Source organism: Onychostoma macrolepis, chromosome 07 (assembly GCF_012432095.1).
Source record: "Onychostoma macrolepis isolate SWU-2019 chromosome 07, ASM1243209v1, whole genome shotgun sequence".
Taxonomy (NCBI): Eukaryota; Metazoa; Chordata; class Actinopteri; order Cypriniformes; family Cyprinidae; genus Onychostoma; species Onychostoma macrolepis.
Genome location: NC_081161.1, coordinates 13422141 through 13441850, shown reverse-complemented (window position 1 = coordinate 13441850; position 19710 = coordinate 13422141). Strand labels below are relative to the sequence as shown.

At 37.9% G+C, this 19710-nt stretch overlaps 1 protein-coding gene across 1 annotated transcript; it reads left to right on the top strand.

Moving 5' to 3' along the window:
• The first annotated feature begins 223 nt into the window (after positions 1-223).
• larp7 (La ribonucleoprotein 7, transcriptional regulator) lies at positions 224-18570 on the top strand. The gene is made up of 13 exons (XM_058781781.1): positions 224-481; positions 583-797; positions 892-992; positions 1089-1172; positions 1266-1430; positions 1712-1814; positions 1980-2306; positions 17159-17306; positions 17400-17539; positions 17642-17751; positions 17848-18007; positions 18111-18202; positions 18302-18570. Exons 2-13 carry the CDS (start codon positions 593-595, stop codon positions 18374-18376), a joined length of 1710 nt encoding a protein of 569 aa, XP_058637764.1. The 5' UTR covers positions 224-481; positions 583-592; the 3' UTR covers positions 18377-18570.
• Positions 18571-19710: the final 1140 nt, after the last annotated feature.

Here is a 19710-nt window from a genome sequence, read left to right as displayed (position 1 = left end):
AATGAAGCCTCGAGAAATGAACCCTTTTGTGAACCGCTTGGCTGAAAAGCTTCAATGCTTCATGAGGCTTCATCTCGCCATCACTACCTGAAAGTTACCTCCGATTTTGGAACCGAAAGCTAAGATTATCCGCTCGTTTATCCTCAAACATTCCCGGTTATGTCACATAACCTGCTTTCTGGAATACCCCCAGTTCCATTCGTTTGCGCGTTGTCTCAAGACACGCCCACAACTCCGCTCACTGGAACAGCATTGACGTCATTTTTATGCGACAAGAAGTAGGAACTTTGCGCATATGAATTGATTTTGTGCTACTGTCGAACATACAACAAAGGTTCAACACTTTAGATTTTTGTGTCGCCGTCTTCTATCTGTGTTTGTTTAAGTAAAAAATTTTCGATGTCGTAATCAATGGCTGTGTCCATGGTAGTGTAAAGCGGTTATTTTTATTTAAGTTAATTTAGAAAGCGACAAGTTAAAGGTAAGTTAAGTATGTGTAGCCGTTAGTTAGTCATTAGCTCGACATAATTGGTTCTGTACAGATAATGGTCTTACAGATATCTTATGACTTTTAACCAACAGCCATAGCAATATGATAGACACAGAGAAGATTTCCTCAGGAGGCGATGCCGCCTGTTCAAACCAGAGTGAGAAGAAAGAGAACGAAAAAAAGAAGAGATCTCGAGTGAAACAGCTGTTGGCTGAAGTGAAGAAGCAGGTGGAATTCTGGTTTAGTGATGTGAATCTTCACAAGGACAGATTCATGAAGAATATCATCGAACAGTCACGAGATGGATGTATATATCAGTGTTATGTTATGTGTATGTTATCTCATGATCCACAATTAATACATATATGATGCACTTAACTTTTTTTGTTGTTTCTTTGCAGATGTTGACATATCCGTGCTGACATCATTCAACCGAATGAAAAAATTGACGAAAGATGTCAAGTTGATAGCCAGGGCTCTTAAAAATTCAGCAATAGTGGAGGTATGGTTTGCATGATTTTAATTTTCTTTTCCTTTATCAGCAAGGTTTTAGTTACAATTTATGTACTGATAATAATGTTAATTATGTTGTTTTAAGGTAAATCTTCAGGGAACACATGTACGACGAAAGGATCCACTTGGTGAAAGCCCAAAAGATGTGGACAACCGCACAGTTTATGTGGTAATTGAGTGCGCATTAATTTCACATTATTTTCACTTTTTTTGTTGTCTGTATGATTTCAGTGTATACACTCTTAAATTTGTTGTGTTTCAGGAGTTGTTGCCAAAGTCAGTGACTCATGTTTGGCTGGAGCGAGTGTTTAGCAAGTGTGGAAATGTAGTTTATGTTAGTATCCCCAGGTACAGGTCCACAGGACACCCTAAAGGGTTTGCATTTGTGGAATTTGAGACAGAGGAACAAGCACAGAAAGCTATTGAGGTAACGTGTGTGCTCTATAATCGTATTTTATTGTTAGTGTTCCTAAAGCATAAGGAATATTGTAGGCCTAATAGCCTACAAAGTAATATGACTTTAATACTCAGCAAGTGGGAAGTATGGTTTTTGGCATACTCATAGGATCCTATAAACACATATTGTTGGGATTAGTATAGAAACAGAATAAGTTGTAATAATACAGTATACAGTAACACAATACAGTCCAATTGCAAGTTGGAGTAAAATGTATTCTAAAGCATGGTGTGTTTTACTTGAAACGGCAGATGCTGAACAATCCTCCAGAAGATGCTCCAAGGAAACCAGGCATCTTCCCTAAGACTCATAACAAAAAGACTATCCCTTTTGAGGCTATCCAGGACACACAAGGTAACATATTGATACGTACTGTGAAAAGGCTGCTTGTATGTATTACAGTATAGCATTAAACAGAAGATTTGTGTGATTTGTGAAGATTTATGTTGCCAGTTTGTGTTTTTCTGCCATCACATTCTGAATGATCCAGATATAAGCAACTCATGTTTTTACTTTAAGGTTATGAGGAGGATGGCAAGAAAAAGAAGAAAAAAAGGTCTCGAAATGATCTCAAAAACAGTGCTTGTGAAGAAATGACTGTAAATGAGATGGACGGAGAAGGAATGTTAGGGACTGCAGTTACCAATGAGGCAAAGAAACAATCATCAGATGAATCTAAAATGGAAAACCCTGCAATACTGATCAGCAGCGCAAGCAAGAACATTGAGAAGAAAAGACGAAGATCCCACAGTTCTGAGGCATTAGTTGGAGAAGCCCAAGATGAGATGCCATCCAAAATAAGAAAAGTAGACGAGGAGGAATACGAGGAGAGTGGTAGAGAGAAAGGTATAATTTTTATTTTTAATTTTTTTAAAGATTGTTTTGGTTTTTCTGGGAGAATTTTAAGGTGGGCAGCACGCCGACGTACAGTGCTGTTGCGCTTCGGGCACCCCCAGTTCGAAATCCCGACTCAAGGACCTTTCCCAATCCCGTCCCCCAATCTCTCTCCCTCTTTGTTTCCTGTTAGTTCTGATCTGTCTTATCGTATTAAAGGCGAAAATGCCAAAAGTAAATCTTAAAAAAAATAAATAAAAATAAGGTGCACTCAGTGCTTATTTTTGTCATTTAAAAAGATATTCATATGCATAAAAGTACTTCTGCTAAAGTCCAGTCATATCAGTAATTTTATTTTTAATGGAGTAGGTCACCTCATATCACTATGAGGTATAATAAAATATAATAAAATACCTAACTACATAATACTATTATTGTTAGAAATTGCAACAAAATAAAAAAATAGAAATATAAACTTTTGAACTGCGGGTTTCGTCTGGTCAGAGGAGAACTGGCCCCCCGACTGAGCCTGGTTTCTCCCAAGGTTTTTTTCTCCATTCTACCACAGAGGGAGTTTTGGTTCCTTGCCGCTGTCGCCTCTGGCTTGCTCAGTTGGGGACACTTAATTTTCTAGCAATTATCGCCAATTTGATTTCACAGATACTATTTAAACTAAACTGAGCTAGACAATGACATCTCTGAATTCAATAATGAAATGCCTTTAACTGACAATTGAGTGTTTAATCTTATCATTATACATTACTGACACACTATCCTCCAATTTGATACTGTTAAGTGCTTTGACAAAATCTGTATTGTTAAAAGCGCTATATAAATAAAGGTGACTTGACTTGACCTCATGCCATGGTGATATTGCCCCGCGATAGTCACATCGCAGGATGTGCAATTTTTAGTATACTGATCACCGCCCTACGCTGTCTACACTGGACGCGACAAAGCAACCGTTGCAAATCCTTTTAAATTTTTGTCAGTACGTCATAAAAAGAATGAGGGATTTACTCTCAGGGATTTGCCGTGTCGCGGCGCATCCAGTGTAGACAGAATCACTGATTATAATGGGTTCTGTTGTGTTTTGTCTCCACTCACTTCCGGTTAGACACGGTCAGAGCCACGCAGATGCAAGTGAGCACTGAATATCGTTTACTTCCGCTTCTATTTGTGCCTGAAATGACACATACGCATGAAACTGTCAAAATGCATGTCTCTGCAAGTATCTTTGTAAACACAGTTGCTTATGGTTTAGGTGAAGGTAAACACTTGATAAAGAAAATGGATAGTATATTGGTTCACAGCAGTTTAATGTTCCTAAGGCTTTTTGTGTTATGAATGTTAACAAACAACAAAACCCATAGAGAAACATCCCTTTTGTAGCTTTAACACAGATTTATTAATTTAATTTATACAGTGAAGTCTATACAGTGTTATTTTACATTTGATTATTCAACCATTATACTTCAATACTGTTAGACTTACCGGAAAAATATAAAGCACTATTTATTTAATTTGTGTCTTTGTTCTATTATATTTATCTATGTTTGTAATTTGTTTATTTTTCTATGCTGATTTACTCGGCTACAAAATCACCCCAATCATTGATTATTTCTTTCCAAATAGAGCTCTTCAAGTCATCTGGTGTTTTCTTTTTTTCTTTCTTCCTTCATATATATATCACAGAAATAAAAAATATTGCAATGTGAGTTTTTTCTAATATCGTGCAGCCCTAATCTGCGTACACACGAAACCACAAAACCGACTCAAACCAATGTAGTATACAGGTGCTGGTCATATAATTAGAATATCATCAAAAAGTTATAATCACAGTTATAATCATCAAAATTAAAAGAAATAAACATTTGAAATATATCAGTCTGACAACTAAGGACAATCCCAAATTCAGTATCTCAGAAAATTAGAATATTACTTAAGACCAATTCAAAGAAAGGATTTTTAGAAATCTTGGCCAACTGAAAAGTATGAACATGAAAAGTATGAGCATGTACAGCACTCAATACTTAGTTGGGGCTCCTTTTGCCTGAATTACTGCAGCAATGCGGCGTGGCATGGAGTCGATCAGTCTGTGGCACTGCTCAGGTGTTATGAGAGCCCAGGTTGCTCTGATAGTGGCCTTCAGCTCTTCTGCATTGTTGGGTCTGGCATATCGCATCTTCCTCTTCACAATACCCCATAGATTTTCTATGGGGTTAAGGTCAGGCGAGTTTGCTGGCCAATTAAGAACAGGGATACCGTGGTCCTTAAACCAGATACTGGTTGCTTTGGCACTGTATACAGGTGCCAAGTCCTGTTGGAAAATGAAATCTGCATCTCCATAAAGTTCGTCAGCAGCAGGAAGCATGAAGTGCTCTAAAATTTCCTGGTAGATGGCTGTGTTGACTGTGGACTTCAGAAAACACAGTGAACCAACACCAGCAGATGACATGGCAGCCCAAATCATCACAGACTGTGGAAACTTCACACTGGACTTCAAGCAACATGGATTCTGTGCCTCTCCACTCTTCCTCCAGACTCTGGGACCATGATTTGCAAATGAAATGCAAAATTTACTTTCATCTGAAAAGAGGACTTTGGACCACTGAGCAACAGTCCAGTTATTTTTCTCCACAGCCCAGGTAAGATGCTTCTGACGTTGTCTCTGGTTCAGAAGTGGCTTGGTAGCCCTTTTCCTGAAGACGTCTGAGCGTGGTGACTCTTGATGCACTGACTCCAGCTTCAGTCCACTCCTTGTGAAGCTCTCCCAAGTGTTTGAATCAGCTTTGCTTGACTGTATTCTCAAGCTTGCGGTCATCCCTGTTGCTTGTGCACCTTTTCCTACCCAAATTCTTCCTTCCAGTCAACTTTGCATTTAATATGCTTTGATACAGCACTCTGTAAACAGCCACATCTTTCAGTAATGACCCTCTGTGACTTACCCTCTTTGTGGAGGGTGTCAATGTTCGTCTTCTGGATCATTGCCAAGTCAGCAGTCTTCCCCATTAATGTGGTTTCAAAGAACAAGAGATACCCGGAATTTATACTGTAGGGATGGTCATTAATTGAAACTCAAATGTAAATATTCTAATTTTCTGAGATACTGAATTTGGGATTTTCCTTAGTTGTCAGTTATAATCATCAAAATTAAAAGTATATCAGTCTGTGTGTAATGAATGAATATAATATACAAGTTTAACTTTTTGAATGGAATTAGTGAAATAAATCAACTTTTTGATGATATTCTAATTATATGACCAGCACCTGTACATGCCAGACCAGTATGTGGCACTAATTCTGCCATAGAGATGCACTAAAAACGGAGAAGGAGACTTCAACACAACAACGAGAAAACTAATATGGAACAAAACATTTATTAATCTGTGTTAATGTTAGTTAATAAAAAGACAATCGTTTAGTGTTTGTTCATGTTGTTGTTGCTGTTATGTGACGTAGCAGTGTCTGACTAGGGGCGAGACGTGGGGTGATGACATCATCGTTTCACAAAATATACTGATTGGCTGTACACACGAAAATGTATTTTTCAGATTTATCAACTCTGGGACCGGGTTTAAAAAAATTGCGTTTTCACACTCCCAAAACGCTGGATCTATCTGGACAAAACGCCAATACAATACAAAGTCTTTACGTATACAGCTAAACACGTCCCCGTGTGGACGGGGCCTTACTCACTCTCAAGCCCTCCTCAGTGTATATGACTTTTGTCTTTCAGACGAATACAATCGGAGTTATATTAAAAAAAGCTTCCAAGCTTTATGATGGAAGTGAATGGGTGTTGATATTCAATAGTCCAATGAATAGAAGTCCATCCATCTTAAAATCCATCCATCATCTATCTAGACGTCTCCAGGGGTTTAATAAAGACGTCCTGAAGTTAATCAGTGCATTTTTATAAGAACATATTTATATATTTACTAGTGCTGTCAATCGATTAAAAAAAACAACTAATTAATCGCACATTTTTCTGAAATTAATTGCGATTAATCCCACCTAACATTAAATTATTCCTTTATATATTGCAATAATTTCACATTCAATCTTCAAATTAATGTTGAAACAACATAAAGACAGTATATTTTTAATATTTGTTTAATGCCATCTTTTATTATGACTTAAGGCAAGTATCCCTGACAACAATTGATGTCTCTATGAATTTTTTTCCTACTACTTAACCATCGACTTGCCATTCAATAATACAGTGTAATTAAGAGCAATCAATTTAACATTTATTAGATTAAAAAAAAAAAATAATTACATTATAAAACAATCTCCACATAAATAAATTGTGAAAATATAGCTGTCACATGTCTGTTGTTTTCTGTCTTCCCTGTGACCTAGGCTGTATCCAAAAGCGCCCCTATACCCTCAAATAGGGCACTATTTGAGTGGAAAGCCATTTTTAGTTGTGTCCGAAACCATAGTGGATGTTCTCGAGTGCACTCATTCAATCCCACAGTGCACTGCAAAAACGAGTGTACAACCGGTGTACACTCAACGGCTAGAGATAACCCATAATGCACTGTGAGAGTCGCGTGCCGAATGAATTCCCGCATCTCACCAGAAGATGGCGCCCGCAGCTGACTCATTCATTCATTTTAAATGCGCTCGTCCGTGGTGTAATACAGCGCAATACAACACGGGTACAAATTGTGGTACATTGTAAATTGATTATTAAATTGTTTAACTAACGCTCCGGCTACGCCGTGGTCTTCTGGGTCCCTGCCTCCGCTTCGGTTGCCTGAGCCTTCAGCTCCTCCTTGGCCCTCCGGATCCTCAGTGTCACCCTGGCTCTCCATCTGCTCGGCTCCATCCTGGGCTCCCCTTCCATCGTCCCCAGGGTGTCGTCAAGGCGTTCTCCACCTTGGCTCCTCCCTCCGTCGACTCCGCCCTGGGGCCTCATCCTGGCTGGTCTCTGGCTCTTCATATGGCTCCTCCTGCTCCTGGCTTCCCTTTGGCTCCTCCCAACCTCCACTCCCCTATGGACTTTTTTGGACTCTTTTTGTTTCTGCTCCTCTCCTGCTCCACGCCCTCCTCCTGAGCCCCCACCCTTCCTCCTCATTTGGAATATGTTATGGCGCAGGGACGTACCTTTCCGGGAGGGTGCAAATCACATGTCTGTTGTTTTCTGTCTTCCCTGTGACCTAGTTTTCCCCAGTCTCTTTAATTAGTCATTCTGTTCACCTACATTATGTAGCCACATTTCCATTGTGTATGCCAGATCTAAAGGGGGACAAAAAGCGCAGCACCACGCCACATCTTTAAAATGCGAACACATTGTTTTCTATGAGAGTACGCACAATGGCAGCGCCATTCGCCATTTGTCTGCGCTGACTTGCCCTGCTACAGCTCAGGACGCTGTTCAAAATCTTTTTTTTTTTAATATTGAAAATAAGATAGGAGTTTAAATATCAATCAAAAATATTTTCAATACACAAATATCAAGAAATATGAAGGAAGGAATTTTGTTTCACTATTTACAGGGTATCTGCAGAATTTAAAAAAAAAAAAATTAAGGAAATTTATGACCCATTTTAAGAGCTGCACAAGTAAAATGAACACAGAATGAGCGGGGTTGGACAATGTCTATGGTAACATACAGTATTGAGCCATAAAAGTACATGATTTACAGTTCAGATACAGGTTTTCACAAAAACAAAAATCTTATACAACAGTGTTTCAGGCTATAGACCATTTTTATGAAAAGGGATAAATCAAGCATATAAATTGTTAATTTAAAACGTATAAATATTATTGTCTTAATTGTTTAGATTTTTAGAAGGCACATAAACTTTCTCATTTACAACCATGTGTTAAGATATTTAATAAATTATCAAAAAATATTAATTATTATGAAAGATCAATGTGGATAACAGCTACTTTGAACCAAACCCACTTTTATCTTATAGACAAAGTACATGAATTAGTGGTCATGATTAGGGAGGTTCATTTCGGTTATTTTTCCTAACCGACAACCGATGCTCGTTAACCGATTAACCGTTAACCGACAAGATTATTTTAAATTAGAACTAAAATTAAATTAGAATAAGTGTCTGTGACCCGTTAAAAATACTAACATTTGTTTTCCGGGGATTAATTTTACATGCGCAAAAAGCAGCAAACAACCCTAACCTTTTACAATTCCGATTATCTTCATGACTAAAAGGAGTATGCTAGTTGCTTCCACTGTTAGAAGGGGGAAAAAAAATAAAAATCAAGTGATTTTCCAGTGCCGCACACAGTTTAGCATTCTACCTTGACAATGCAGCCTGTTCATTATCATTATAAAAAACAATCAGTCAAACATATGGGAAAACAAAAAACACTGCTCCGTTTAAATATGTAGTAAAATCTGTGCCGTTAAGCGTTATCACCGTATCGCCGTGAAGTTATGCAAAACATTTTGTTTTACGTGGAAAGGTACATAAAAGGTAAATAATATTTTGGCATTCAAATACATCGCGAATACGGAAACATTTGATTTTGTGTCGAAGGAGAGACCCAACATTGGTTTCAGTTTCGTTTAAGCCTTAATTCGTTTGGGTTTGTCGCTATAGCTTCTTACATTTTTAATTCTTGTTCTTTTCTAAATAGCCTACTGTTAATTGAAAGGATTTGTTGTGGAGTGAGGGGAACTAAAATAGCATAGCTATGTTTACAGTGCTTATTATAATATTTGTAATTCGCGTCGGCCTATTTCTGAATGAAATGATAAAATGCGACTTATAGGCGACTTATGCTTTTTTTTTTTTTTTTTTTATGCGTAGCTTATTTTAACCATGCATTAAACCTTTTAAAATATCTTGATAAATTACTGAAAAATAAATAAATAAATAAAATAAGTGACTTTAAACCGTTTAACTGATTGTATTAATCGGTCAAAATTCTTATCGGTCGGTTAACGGTTAAACGGTTAAAATGAACATCCCTAGTCATCATACAGGAATTTCTAACTTCAATACCTTGAAAAAATATCAATATTAAAGTACCCGTTATCCGGAAGTTGCAACTGACTTCAGTGTTGTGATGTATTTCCGAGTGAAACAGAATATTGAATAAAGGGCGGGGTTTTATTGTGGTGCACCTTCACTCCACCTCTTGCTCATAGCAGATTCACGTTTGGATAGGAGTGGTTAAGAATATCTGCTTGTTACGTCTGACATCACGCTTCACTGCTTCTGGGTCCTAACGCTCTGCCAGACGCCCCAAGAAAACACCAAACTGTGCTAATATATACCTACGATGTCATGTAATACTGAAAAATTATAACCCTAACCTTATCTCCATACTGAAATCCCAGATGGCCAGACAGTGATTCAGCTAAAATATTAGTGTCTGAGACACTGTGAGCACGGAGACTGTAGTGTGCACAGCAATTTTTTTTTTTTTAAATGCTTAGCTTAAATATGTAATATTAATTAAATAGTGCTCATAAATGGCTGCTGAGATAGTATTCTCAAGTGAAATGAGTAGAGGCTTGGACCCGGAAACAGCAGTCCTTACGTCATGACTGAACAAGAGGATTTTCCCCAAGTCGACAAACTGACGTCATCAGAGAGGGCCATTTCAGAGCGGGTGCAAATTTTCAGATTTTGATTATAGATTATGACTGCAGACAATTTTTTTTTTTCCTGGTGTATTGATTTGCACGGTTTAATTGTTCACTACAAGACTAGTAATGTGCACTAAAAAAACTGTTAGGGTCATTTTTTATTTCATGACGACTTTAATCATTTTCAATACCATTGGTAAATCTACCACATACTGTATACTGCCATATAGATATTTTAATATCTCAGTTTTTTTTGTCCATCCATTTTTTTTTCAAGGCAATCATTATTTCAAGCTTTTAGTGGTTTAATACAAAAAAACAAAAAACAAAAAAAACATGTTCGCTTTATATGATGAACAGATATTAGTCTTTTATATAGCCTACATATAAACATTGATCAATTACCATTACAACAATCTCAATCTTAAACATTTGCTCATTCTGTGTATTTGTGTCTTTAAAATAGGTTAACTTTGTTGCAAAAGCTTACAGCACAAAGAAGCATGATTTCAAATTTGATTTCAAACTGAATTGAATTTACAAAAAAAGGCAATTACACAGTCAGTAATAAAATTATAAAACAAATAACCGCAATTCAGTTGAGGTATTCAAAATATGACAAGACTGAATTTTTATAGGCAGTGTTTTAAGAGCCATATATGTTGTTTATTTAGATAAATGGAACGTCAGGTGGCTTTGACCTGTAATGTCTGTACAATGTAGCGATGCAGTTACACAGACTAGGATATTTATATGTACAGATCAGACAAATATCCCATTCCGAAACATTTCTAGCATAAAGTTACATTGTAAAGAAATTAAAGTAACATCTTTGATTCTTGAAAGACTTTCTGGTGCATTTCACTTACATCCAATAAAATTTCCAGTAGCCTTTTCATCGGTCAGGCGTGGATCTATTCTGAATGGTTGATAACTTTTGACAAAGTTTAATCCAGGATCAAGTGCGCACAAGCAATATCGGAATGAGAAGACAGGCAGTTCATTTGTATAGCCTAAGTTAGGCCTATTTGAGAGCTCGCATCCAGTTTTCGGCGATTTACATGACTGTTCTCATGTTACAATAAAGCGCTCGCCACATTTGTGCAGGAATAATTAAAATGATGCGGAATACCTGCAATCCCGCGCGGATATTCAGAATCTGTAACCGACAGGAGGCGGATGTGTGTTTGTGTGTGCATCGGGGCTGAACTCCGCTGTGCGCAATACGGAGAGTGCGACCATGTAATGTAGAGACCGAAATGACATGCCGTCGTGTAAATAAGATAAATAACATAAGGCTATTTAGTTTGTTTAATAAAAGAACAAGGTATTGACCTGTTCAATAGGAAAGGTAACTTTAAATGACTTCTGCTGTGATCTGGCGCTATGGAGAAAATAAAATTAACTTGATCTTCGTGGGGGGTGCCTTTGGGGGGACAGGCCGCAGGGGCAGGGGAAACACTGACTTTAACAAACAGTACCCGTGCAGAACTCTGCTTTAAACTGATTTGCGTCTCTCCGTCAGATATCCCCATGTGCATGATGTGCCATTTACAGGTATTTTATGGCGTTATATTAATGACAAATGTTGAGAGCACATTAATATAATGTGCGAGCACGTATCTCTCCGCTTGCATGCGGATTTCCTTTGCTCGCGCACAAAACCAGATGCTTAAAACTTAAAACGTGTCTCTCCTCTCACTCAAGCTGTCCTGTGCACTCGCAAATCTCTCTGTGCTAGCGGCTCCTGACCATAAATTTAGGTGGGGCAGATTCTGGGTCGTAGCACTATTATGGAAAACATTTTGTAAACTTTATATTCTAATCTCTGGGCACATGCGGACAAAACTTTGGCAGAGATGTCCTTGTGTTATCCTGTGGGTGGCGCACTAATGTTGATTGACAGGCTCGGAGAACACGCATAAAATGCTGTATTATAATTGCCTTAATATAGCAGTTATCACCTCCAGATGTTGATTTAGAATTTTAGCAACTGGAAAGCAGACGGCTCTTTATGCTTTTGGGTCGCTCTCGCGGTCCTTTTGTGTGTTGTGTGCCGATCGATCGGTCTGCGTGACGCCGATGCACCTCAAACAAGTCTGTTGTGTTTGGCGCTGCCGCGCTAGTGAAACGAAACATGAAACGTATACAGTGACGTAAGATCTGGCTCTTTATTGGCTCTCTAGCTTGTGGCAAAGCAACCGCTTCTTAAAGGGCTCGCCAGTCGAACCAACTAAGAACCGGCAATAGCACTGGCTCTGAACTAGCACCTGATTCCTGCTGGTGGAAAGGGGGTATGAGAGGTGTGTAAAGGGCATGTTTTAGTAAAGCGCTGCGGAGCTTCTGGCCTGACTGTGGACGCATCGTGATTTTGGTCTCAGTGCTACAGGTCCAAAGCTATTAGCCCGGCCCGTATAAAGCACCGTCTTGCACTGGCCCGACAGTGGAAAAGCAGCTAATTAGAGCGTGCTGCAGTTCCTCTTTTCACCAAAGATTTACGTTGCAAAATTGTGGGGCGCTGTTGAGCTTGGGAGGTCTCAGGCACCATCTGCCCCACTTAGTATCATGTAAACATGCCTGCTAAAGCCATGCACTGGATTTTTATTATATACTGCTTACTTTACAACTTAAAATAGTATCGAAAATCTGAAAAATATTTGTTGCACAATGCTGAACACATTTACAATTTATTATTGTTTCAGTTTATATAAAGGTCTATGTTGTGGATGAATATTTTGGTGAGGCTCTGCCCCACCTGCCCATATAAACGAGCCGCGCCTGCATGCGCTAGATATTAATTATTTTCGCACCTGAACTAAACGTTGTCAAATGTTATCAACCAATCAGATTTCAAAGATGGATCTGTAATTTTTTTATAATTTAATACTACTAAGTCATAATAATCAAATATTAGAAATGAATTAGGTGCTTGGATTATATGTAAATAACCTAGTTTAACAGTTTGCGATTTATCTGAACACAAACAAAAAAGTAGACCTATATGATTCTTAAAGTTCATGTGGCCATATAGCCTATATTGTGCACTTGGATTGAAATATATATATATGTATGTGTGTGTGTGTGTATATATATAGATCAGGTTGTTGATTGTGGCCTGTGGAATGTTGGTCCACTCCTCTTCAATGGCTGTGCGAAGTTGCTGGATATTGGCAGGAACTGGAACACGCTGTCGTATACGCCGATCCAGAGCATCCCAAACATGCTCAATGGGTGACATGTCCAGTGAGTATGCTGGCCATGCAAGAACTGGGATGTTTTCAGCTTCCAGGAATTGTGTACAGATCCTTGCAACATGGGACCGTGTATTATCATGCTGCAACATGAGGTGATGGTCGTGGATGAACGGCACAATGGGCCTCAGGATCTCGTCACAGTATCTCTGTGCATTCAAAATGCCATCAATAAATTGCACCTGTGTTCGTTGTCCATAACATACGCCTGCCCATACCATAACCCCACCGCCACCATGGGCCACTCAATCCACAACGTTGACATCAGCAAACCGCTCACCCACACGTCTGCCATCTGCCCTGTACAGTGAAAACCGGGATTCATCCATGAAGAGAGCACCTATCCAAAGTGCCAGACGCCATCGTATGTGAGCATTTGCCCACTCAAGTTGGTTACGATGACGAACTGCAGTCAGGTCGAGACCCCGATGAGGATGACGAGCATGCAAATGAGCTTCCCTGAGACTGTTTCTGACAGTTTGTGCAGAAATTCTTTGGTTGTGCAAACCGATTGTTGCAGCAGCTGTCCGGGTGGCTGGTCTCAGATGATCTTGGAGGTGAAGATGCTGGATGTGGAGGTCCTGGGCTGGTGTGGTTACACGTGGTCTGTGGTTGTGAGGCCGGTTAGATGTACTGCCAAATTCTCTGAAACACCTTTGGAGACGGCTTATGGTAGAGAAATTAACATTCAATTCACGGGCAACAGCTCTGGTGGACATTCCTGCAGTCAGCATGCCAATTGCACGCTCCCTCAAAACTTGCGACATCTGTGGTATTGTGCTGTGATAAAACTGCACATTTTAGAGTGGCCTTTTATTGTGGCCAGCCTAAGGCACACCTGTGCAATAATCATGCGGTCTAATCAGCATCTTGATATGCCACACCTGTGAGGTGGATGGAGGCAAAGGAGAAGTGCTCACTAACACAGATTTAGACAGATTTTTAACAATATTTGAGAGAAATAGGCCTTTTGTGTACATAGATCTTTGAGTTCAGCGCATGAAAAATGGGGGCAAAAACAAAAGTGTTGCGTTCATAATTTTGTTCAGTGTATATATATTCTGATTTAAGACAGAACTATTTAGATAAGGGTCAGATGCACTATTCCCTATACCTAAGATGTGGAGACCAAATATAACACTACATAATATTATATGGGTTTAATGCATTTGCAGACAATGTAATTACATGTAACTGTCATATAACTGTATATTCACTATTTTAGAGGAGAGTGCCATTGAATGTGTATCTAATATGAAGTGGGTTTTCATGAAAAAGAAATCTAACTAAAATCAGAACTGAAAACAAACACTGGATTTAAAAAAAAAAAACCTCCCAATAAATGTTCAAACAGCGATTCTATCAGAACATTTATTGTATTATATCTTGCATCATTTACATCTATTTTTGCATTTGATGTTGATTTGATAGGAATTGTTACTTATTATTGCCATCGCACCAACTGAGAATTTATTGCAATGATTTTAAGTTCAGTTGAGGTATATGACATATTATGACATAACATTGATATGTTATATGAAGTCTTTAGAGCTATTAGAGCTATAGGCTATAATGTGTTGTTTTTAGATAAATTGCTCAGAGACCAACCAGTTGGACAGAGGTTATTTATATGTACAAATCATCCAAGCACCCAATTCCTAGCCATTTCTAATACAGGCCACATTTCATTAACATTGCTAAATATTATTAAATTGGAAAGAAATTAAAGATCCATCTTTGATTGTCAAAAAAATTCCAGGTTCAGTTCCCTCTCAGCCAATTAGATTTCACATAGTATTTTCATCGGTCAGTTGTGGAGGTTAAAGGTTAAAGCTTTATTTATATAGCGCCTTTTAAAAGTGTTTACAAAGTAGCTATTTTACAGAGAAATGCATATGTGCATTCACAGAAAGGAAAATACAAATACAAACATAAAAGGGATAAAGTAGTAAAACAAAGTGCAATAACCAGTTTATGTTAAAACAAAAATACAACAATAAAAAATCAAGGAAAGGCCTTTAGTGAACAAATCTGTTTTGAGATACCTTTTAAAAGTGCATAATGATAACTTTTGACAACGTTTAATTCAGGTGCGAAATGAATTAACATCTAGCGCGTGAGTACAGAGAGATTTGCAAGTGCACAGGACAGTTTGAGTGAGAGGAGAGACACGTTTTAAGTGTGCGCACTCTCGAGAGTAGCGTGTATCAGCAAAAGCAAAGGAAATCTGTGTGCAAGCGGAGAGATTCGTGCTTGCGCATTATATTAATAAGCTTTCGCGCTATAATAATGTGCTCTCGACATTTGTCATTAAAATAACGCTATTGTATTTCCCCCTAAACTGTCACACAGCTCATATATTTTTCCGCCAAGGGGTGAGAACTTCATTGCACAGATACTATTTAAACTGAACTTAGCTGGACGATGATATCATTGAATTCAATAATGAAATGCCTTTAACTGAAAATTGAGTGTTTAATTTTGTCATTTTACATTATTGACACACTATTTTCCTATTTTGATATTGGAACGTTGCTTTGACACAATCTGTATTGTTAAAAGCGCTATATAAATAAAGGTGACTTGACTTGACTTGATTGGTCAAAAGTCATTTCTTGTTTCTGATCAGCAGAAAAAAAATTGTATATCTCAAATGTGATATTCTTGCTTGCCACAAAGTATTCTTCAAACTTTGCCATGAGAACAGTCAGTGTTAAATTTGCCTCGTCAAGTTGAAAGCTATTTATTACATATGTCCAGGGCGTCTTCCCCTATCACATGCAGAAAGATTGATGCTCTTAACTTCTCGTCATCTCCAACTGCGCCACTGGCAGCAATGATGACAATAATTTCTGATGATTTAGTATGTGCGTGCACACATAGCATTTGTCTCTACAACATGGTGCACTACCCAGAACTGTCTGGTCCTCAACACAGTACCGGAACCTAGGGCTGGGAGATATATCACATGCGATATGCATGCGCATCTCGTCAGTAAAGCCGGTTCCTTGATTAGCGTTAAATCTCCATCACCTGTTTTCAAATGGAGCGGCATTTCATACACAGAGCCGTAGTTCACTGACAAGCTAGGCAATATCGCGTTCATTATCGAAGGCGATTCATCTGCGATAATGAACGCGATATTGCGTAGCTTGTCAGTGAAATCCGTGTATTAAAAGCTGCTCCATTTGAAAACAGGTGATGGAGATTTACCGCTAATCAAGGAACCGGCTTTATTGACGAGATGCGCATGCATATCGCATGAGATATATCGCCCAGCCCTACCGGAACCATAGTTGTTATTGGACATTACATAACATTCAGTCTGGTCAAACAAACTCTGACCAATGGCAACAGATGCCAACAGAGGTAACACTTCATTGAGAGGGCTGGGTGATTTTTCAGATTTTATCGATTAACTAGAATGTAATGTCTTTTTTTTTTTTTTTTTGGAAATCAAGGAATCATTGTTTTGAATAAAAATATTAGCAAACATTACAAATAGACATGTTGACAATACAGTAAGCTAGAGATAACAGTTAATGTGACCACATGGCAGCATTTTGAGTTAAATGTCTACATTTTGGATTAAAATGAACAGCTATGCAGTCATGTGTCATTGTAATCATCCCCTTGCAGCGTCATATCTTCATCTACCGAACGACATTCAATCAGCATTTTTGCATTTAGAATTGTTGGTTCCCGATAATTGCAGCTATATTTAGGGTTATATTTAATACCTCTTTTTATATAGCTATATTTAATACCTATTGTTGTTGGTCTTATTATTAAGGGGCAAAACCAAAGGTTGTATCCATGCTGCTTCTACTGCTGTTTCTACACTTACTGTATGTCTATGGCAGCCCATAGACTATATTTTCCAACCTATAGTTTCCCAAATCCTCAAACGCCACCAACTGTCTAAATTTGCACTCGTGCAAAAATGTATTTTCCTGTGACTGTTCACTCTTCAATGTGAAATGGCCTTAAAGTTGTTGCTGTCATTTACTTGTAATGTATGTTCTTTTATTGCATAGATTTATCAACTGAGAGCAAGAATGAAGAACAGTTGGACTCTGAGAAGAAAGACGATTCTGTTTTGAAGGCCAAGAGGAAAAGAAAGAAGAAGCTCAAGGAGAGATTGAAAATAGGGGAGGAGGTCATCCCACTCAGAGTCCTTTCAAAGTAAGCAATGCTGTGTATCTTTTCTTTTTCAAGTCAAGGTTCATAAATTGTGTATTATGTGAGATGTTGAAGTAATAAAGTGGTTTCTGTCAGGAAAGAGTGGTTGAACCTGAAGCAGGAGTACCTGACACTGCAGAAGCACTGTATGACCCATCTGAAGCAGTCAGTGGCTCAGATCAACCATAAGTCGGTGAAGTATGACATCATGCAGACTAAAAAGAATAAAAACACTTGTGAGTATATTTTGTTGGGACAAAATCTTGCCTGTTAATAAATATTGCTATTTAAATACCTTTTCTTTCTTTCTTTCTTTCTTTCTTTCTTTCTTATCAAAGCTTGTAAGGATACAGCTAAGAAAGAGCCCCCTTCTGGCCCTGAGTTTGCGAGTGGGGTCATTGTCAAGATTAGCTATAACCAGCCCCTGCCAAGCAAGAGGTGCATCAAGGTATACTAACATACTAGTTAAATTGATTGTTAAACCTATCTTGGGTACATCAAACAATAAGCCATTTTTAAGAGCTGTTTCTTTTCATATGCACAGGATTCACTGTCTGAGATGTCCGCTGTGGCTTATGTGGACATTCTTGATGGAGATAAAGAGGGTTACATTCGCTTCAAGAGTCCTGAAGATGCACAGACAGTTATCACAGCCCGATCAGAACTTCAGAAAAAATACAACTGGAACCTTGAACTCCTCTCAGGTTAGAAGGATAATTTTATTTGAATAGAAATTTTAACTCAAAACTATAAAAAAAAAAAAATTAAGATATGGCAAATTAAATCATGTATTAATGGATAAAAAAGGTGACCATGAGCAGAGGTACTGGCAGAAGATTTTGGTGGACCGACAAGCAAAGCTAAACAGTCCTAGAGAAAAAAAGCGTGGAACAGAAAAGGTAACCTAATCCTCACTCAACAGCCTTTATAGGCAGTCAAAGTTAAATAGATTTGTAGTTTTATCAACATCACAGAATGTTTGTCATTGTTTTTCATAGCTCATTTCTAAAGCTGAGAAAATCATCATCGCTCGGGCCACCGAAGCAAGTAAGCACATCCGCTTTGATGACTAACAGTCTGAGCAATAATTACTTCAACAGAAATATTGTAAGAAAAACAAAAATATTTCAAATGACATAGCCAATGAATTCTAAAATGTTTCTTTTATGCCTTGTGTTGATCTGACCTATTATTTTCTTATTTAAGAAGTAATTAATGATGGAGTTTTATGTTGGAATTAGAACGAAAATGTCTGGAATAATAATAATCATCATCCTCCTCCTCATCATCGTTATTATTATTAAGTTGTTATATTTTGATGGCAAGAAAAGGCTCCAGGATCAATTGCATATGTAGTTATATTTGCACCCCGTTATTATTTTTATTATTCTATTTCTTCTTCTTTGTTTTTTTTAATAAAATTCATTACTGAAAGCATTGGTGTTTTTGTAGAAAACAATTCTTACTGGAATAACACCAGACTGGGCTATCACAATATCAGATTTTTCACTACCCAATTGGCCAATTGTAACATACCAACATACTAATATGGTGCACCATACTCTTCACCATACTTTGGCTTAATATTGTACAAATCTATCAGACCACCATAAACATGCAAATAAAGGTGTCTGTGTGACAAACAAACAAAAAAAATCCCTCTCAAAATTTGCACCTCTGCATTGGTCAGTCCACCAAGAAGAGGTGTAAATAAAGGGGAAGTAAAAGACCCTTACCTAGACCAATCATTGCTCAAACCCTTTGAGACAGACCCTCTTTAAAACTCATCCCTCAAGTCTGATCTTCCGCATTTTTATCAAGTTACTTTGATTCACTGTGGACTCTAGTGAAGAACCCAACAAAAGGTTCCAGCTCACTCCTAAAAAAACTCCTCAAAAATCTCCATTGTCTCCATGCATCCGTACACTTGTACAGCAACAAAGCCAATGCAAGTAACCGTTTTCCAACTATTTAAATGCATTTCTGAGATGAGCCCCTTTATTAAGGTGATTTTAATACTCTGATCCTCATTGGGTTGGGGCTAATTGACATTCTATTGTTTGTCTCTCTCTTTCCTTATCCTTACCTCTGTATGCGTTGTGTTTGTTTAGTTTTAGCTGTAGTTTCATGTATTAAATCCCTTATATTCACAATTGATTGCCTCTGTTTAACAGTTCAAACTCACTGAAATGTTGATCTTGCCCACATGCTAAGTTACTGCTAGTACTGTATAAAGTAACAATGCTATTCTTTTTTTGGTCAGGAAGATAATCTTTCTTAGAATTTATAAATTATTATACTGTCTGCTTGTTGGACGAACAGATTAAATAATTGTAGTATTGATTCTGGTACAGTTAATTCTGAGATATGATCTGAATATTTATAGTTAATTATAACCAGTTATAAT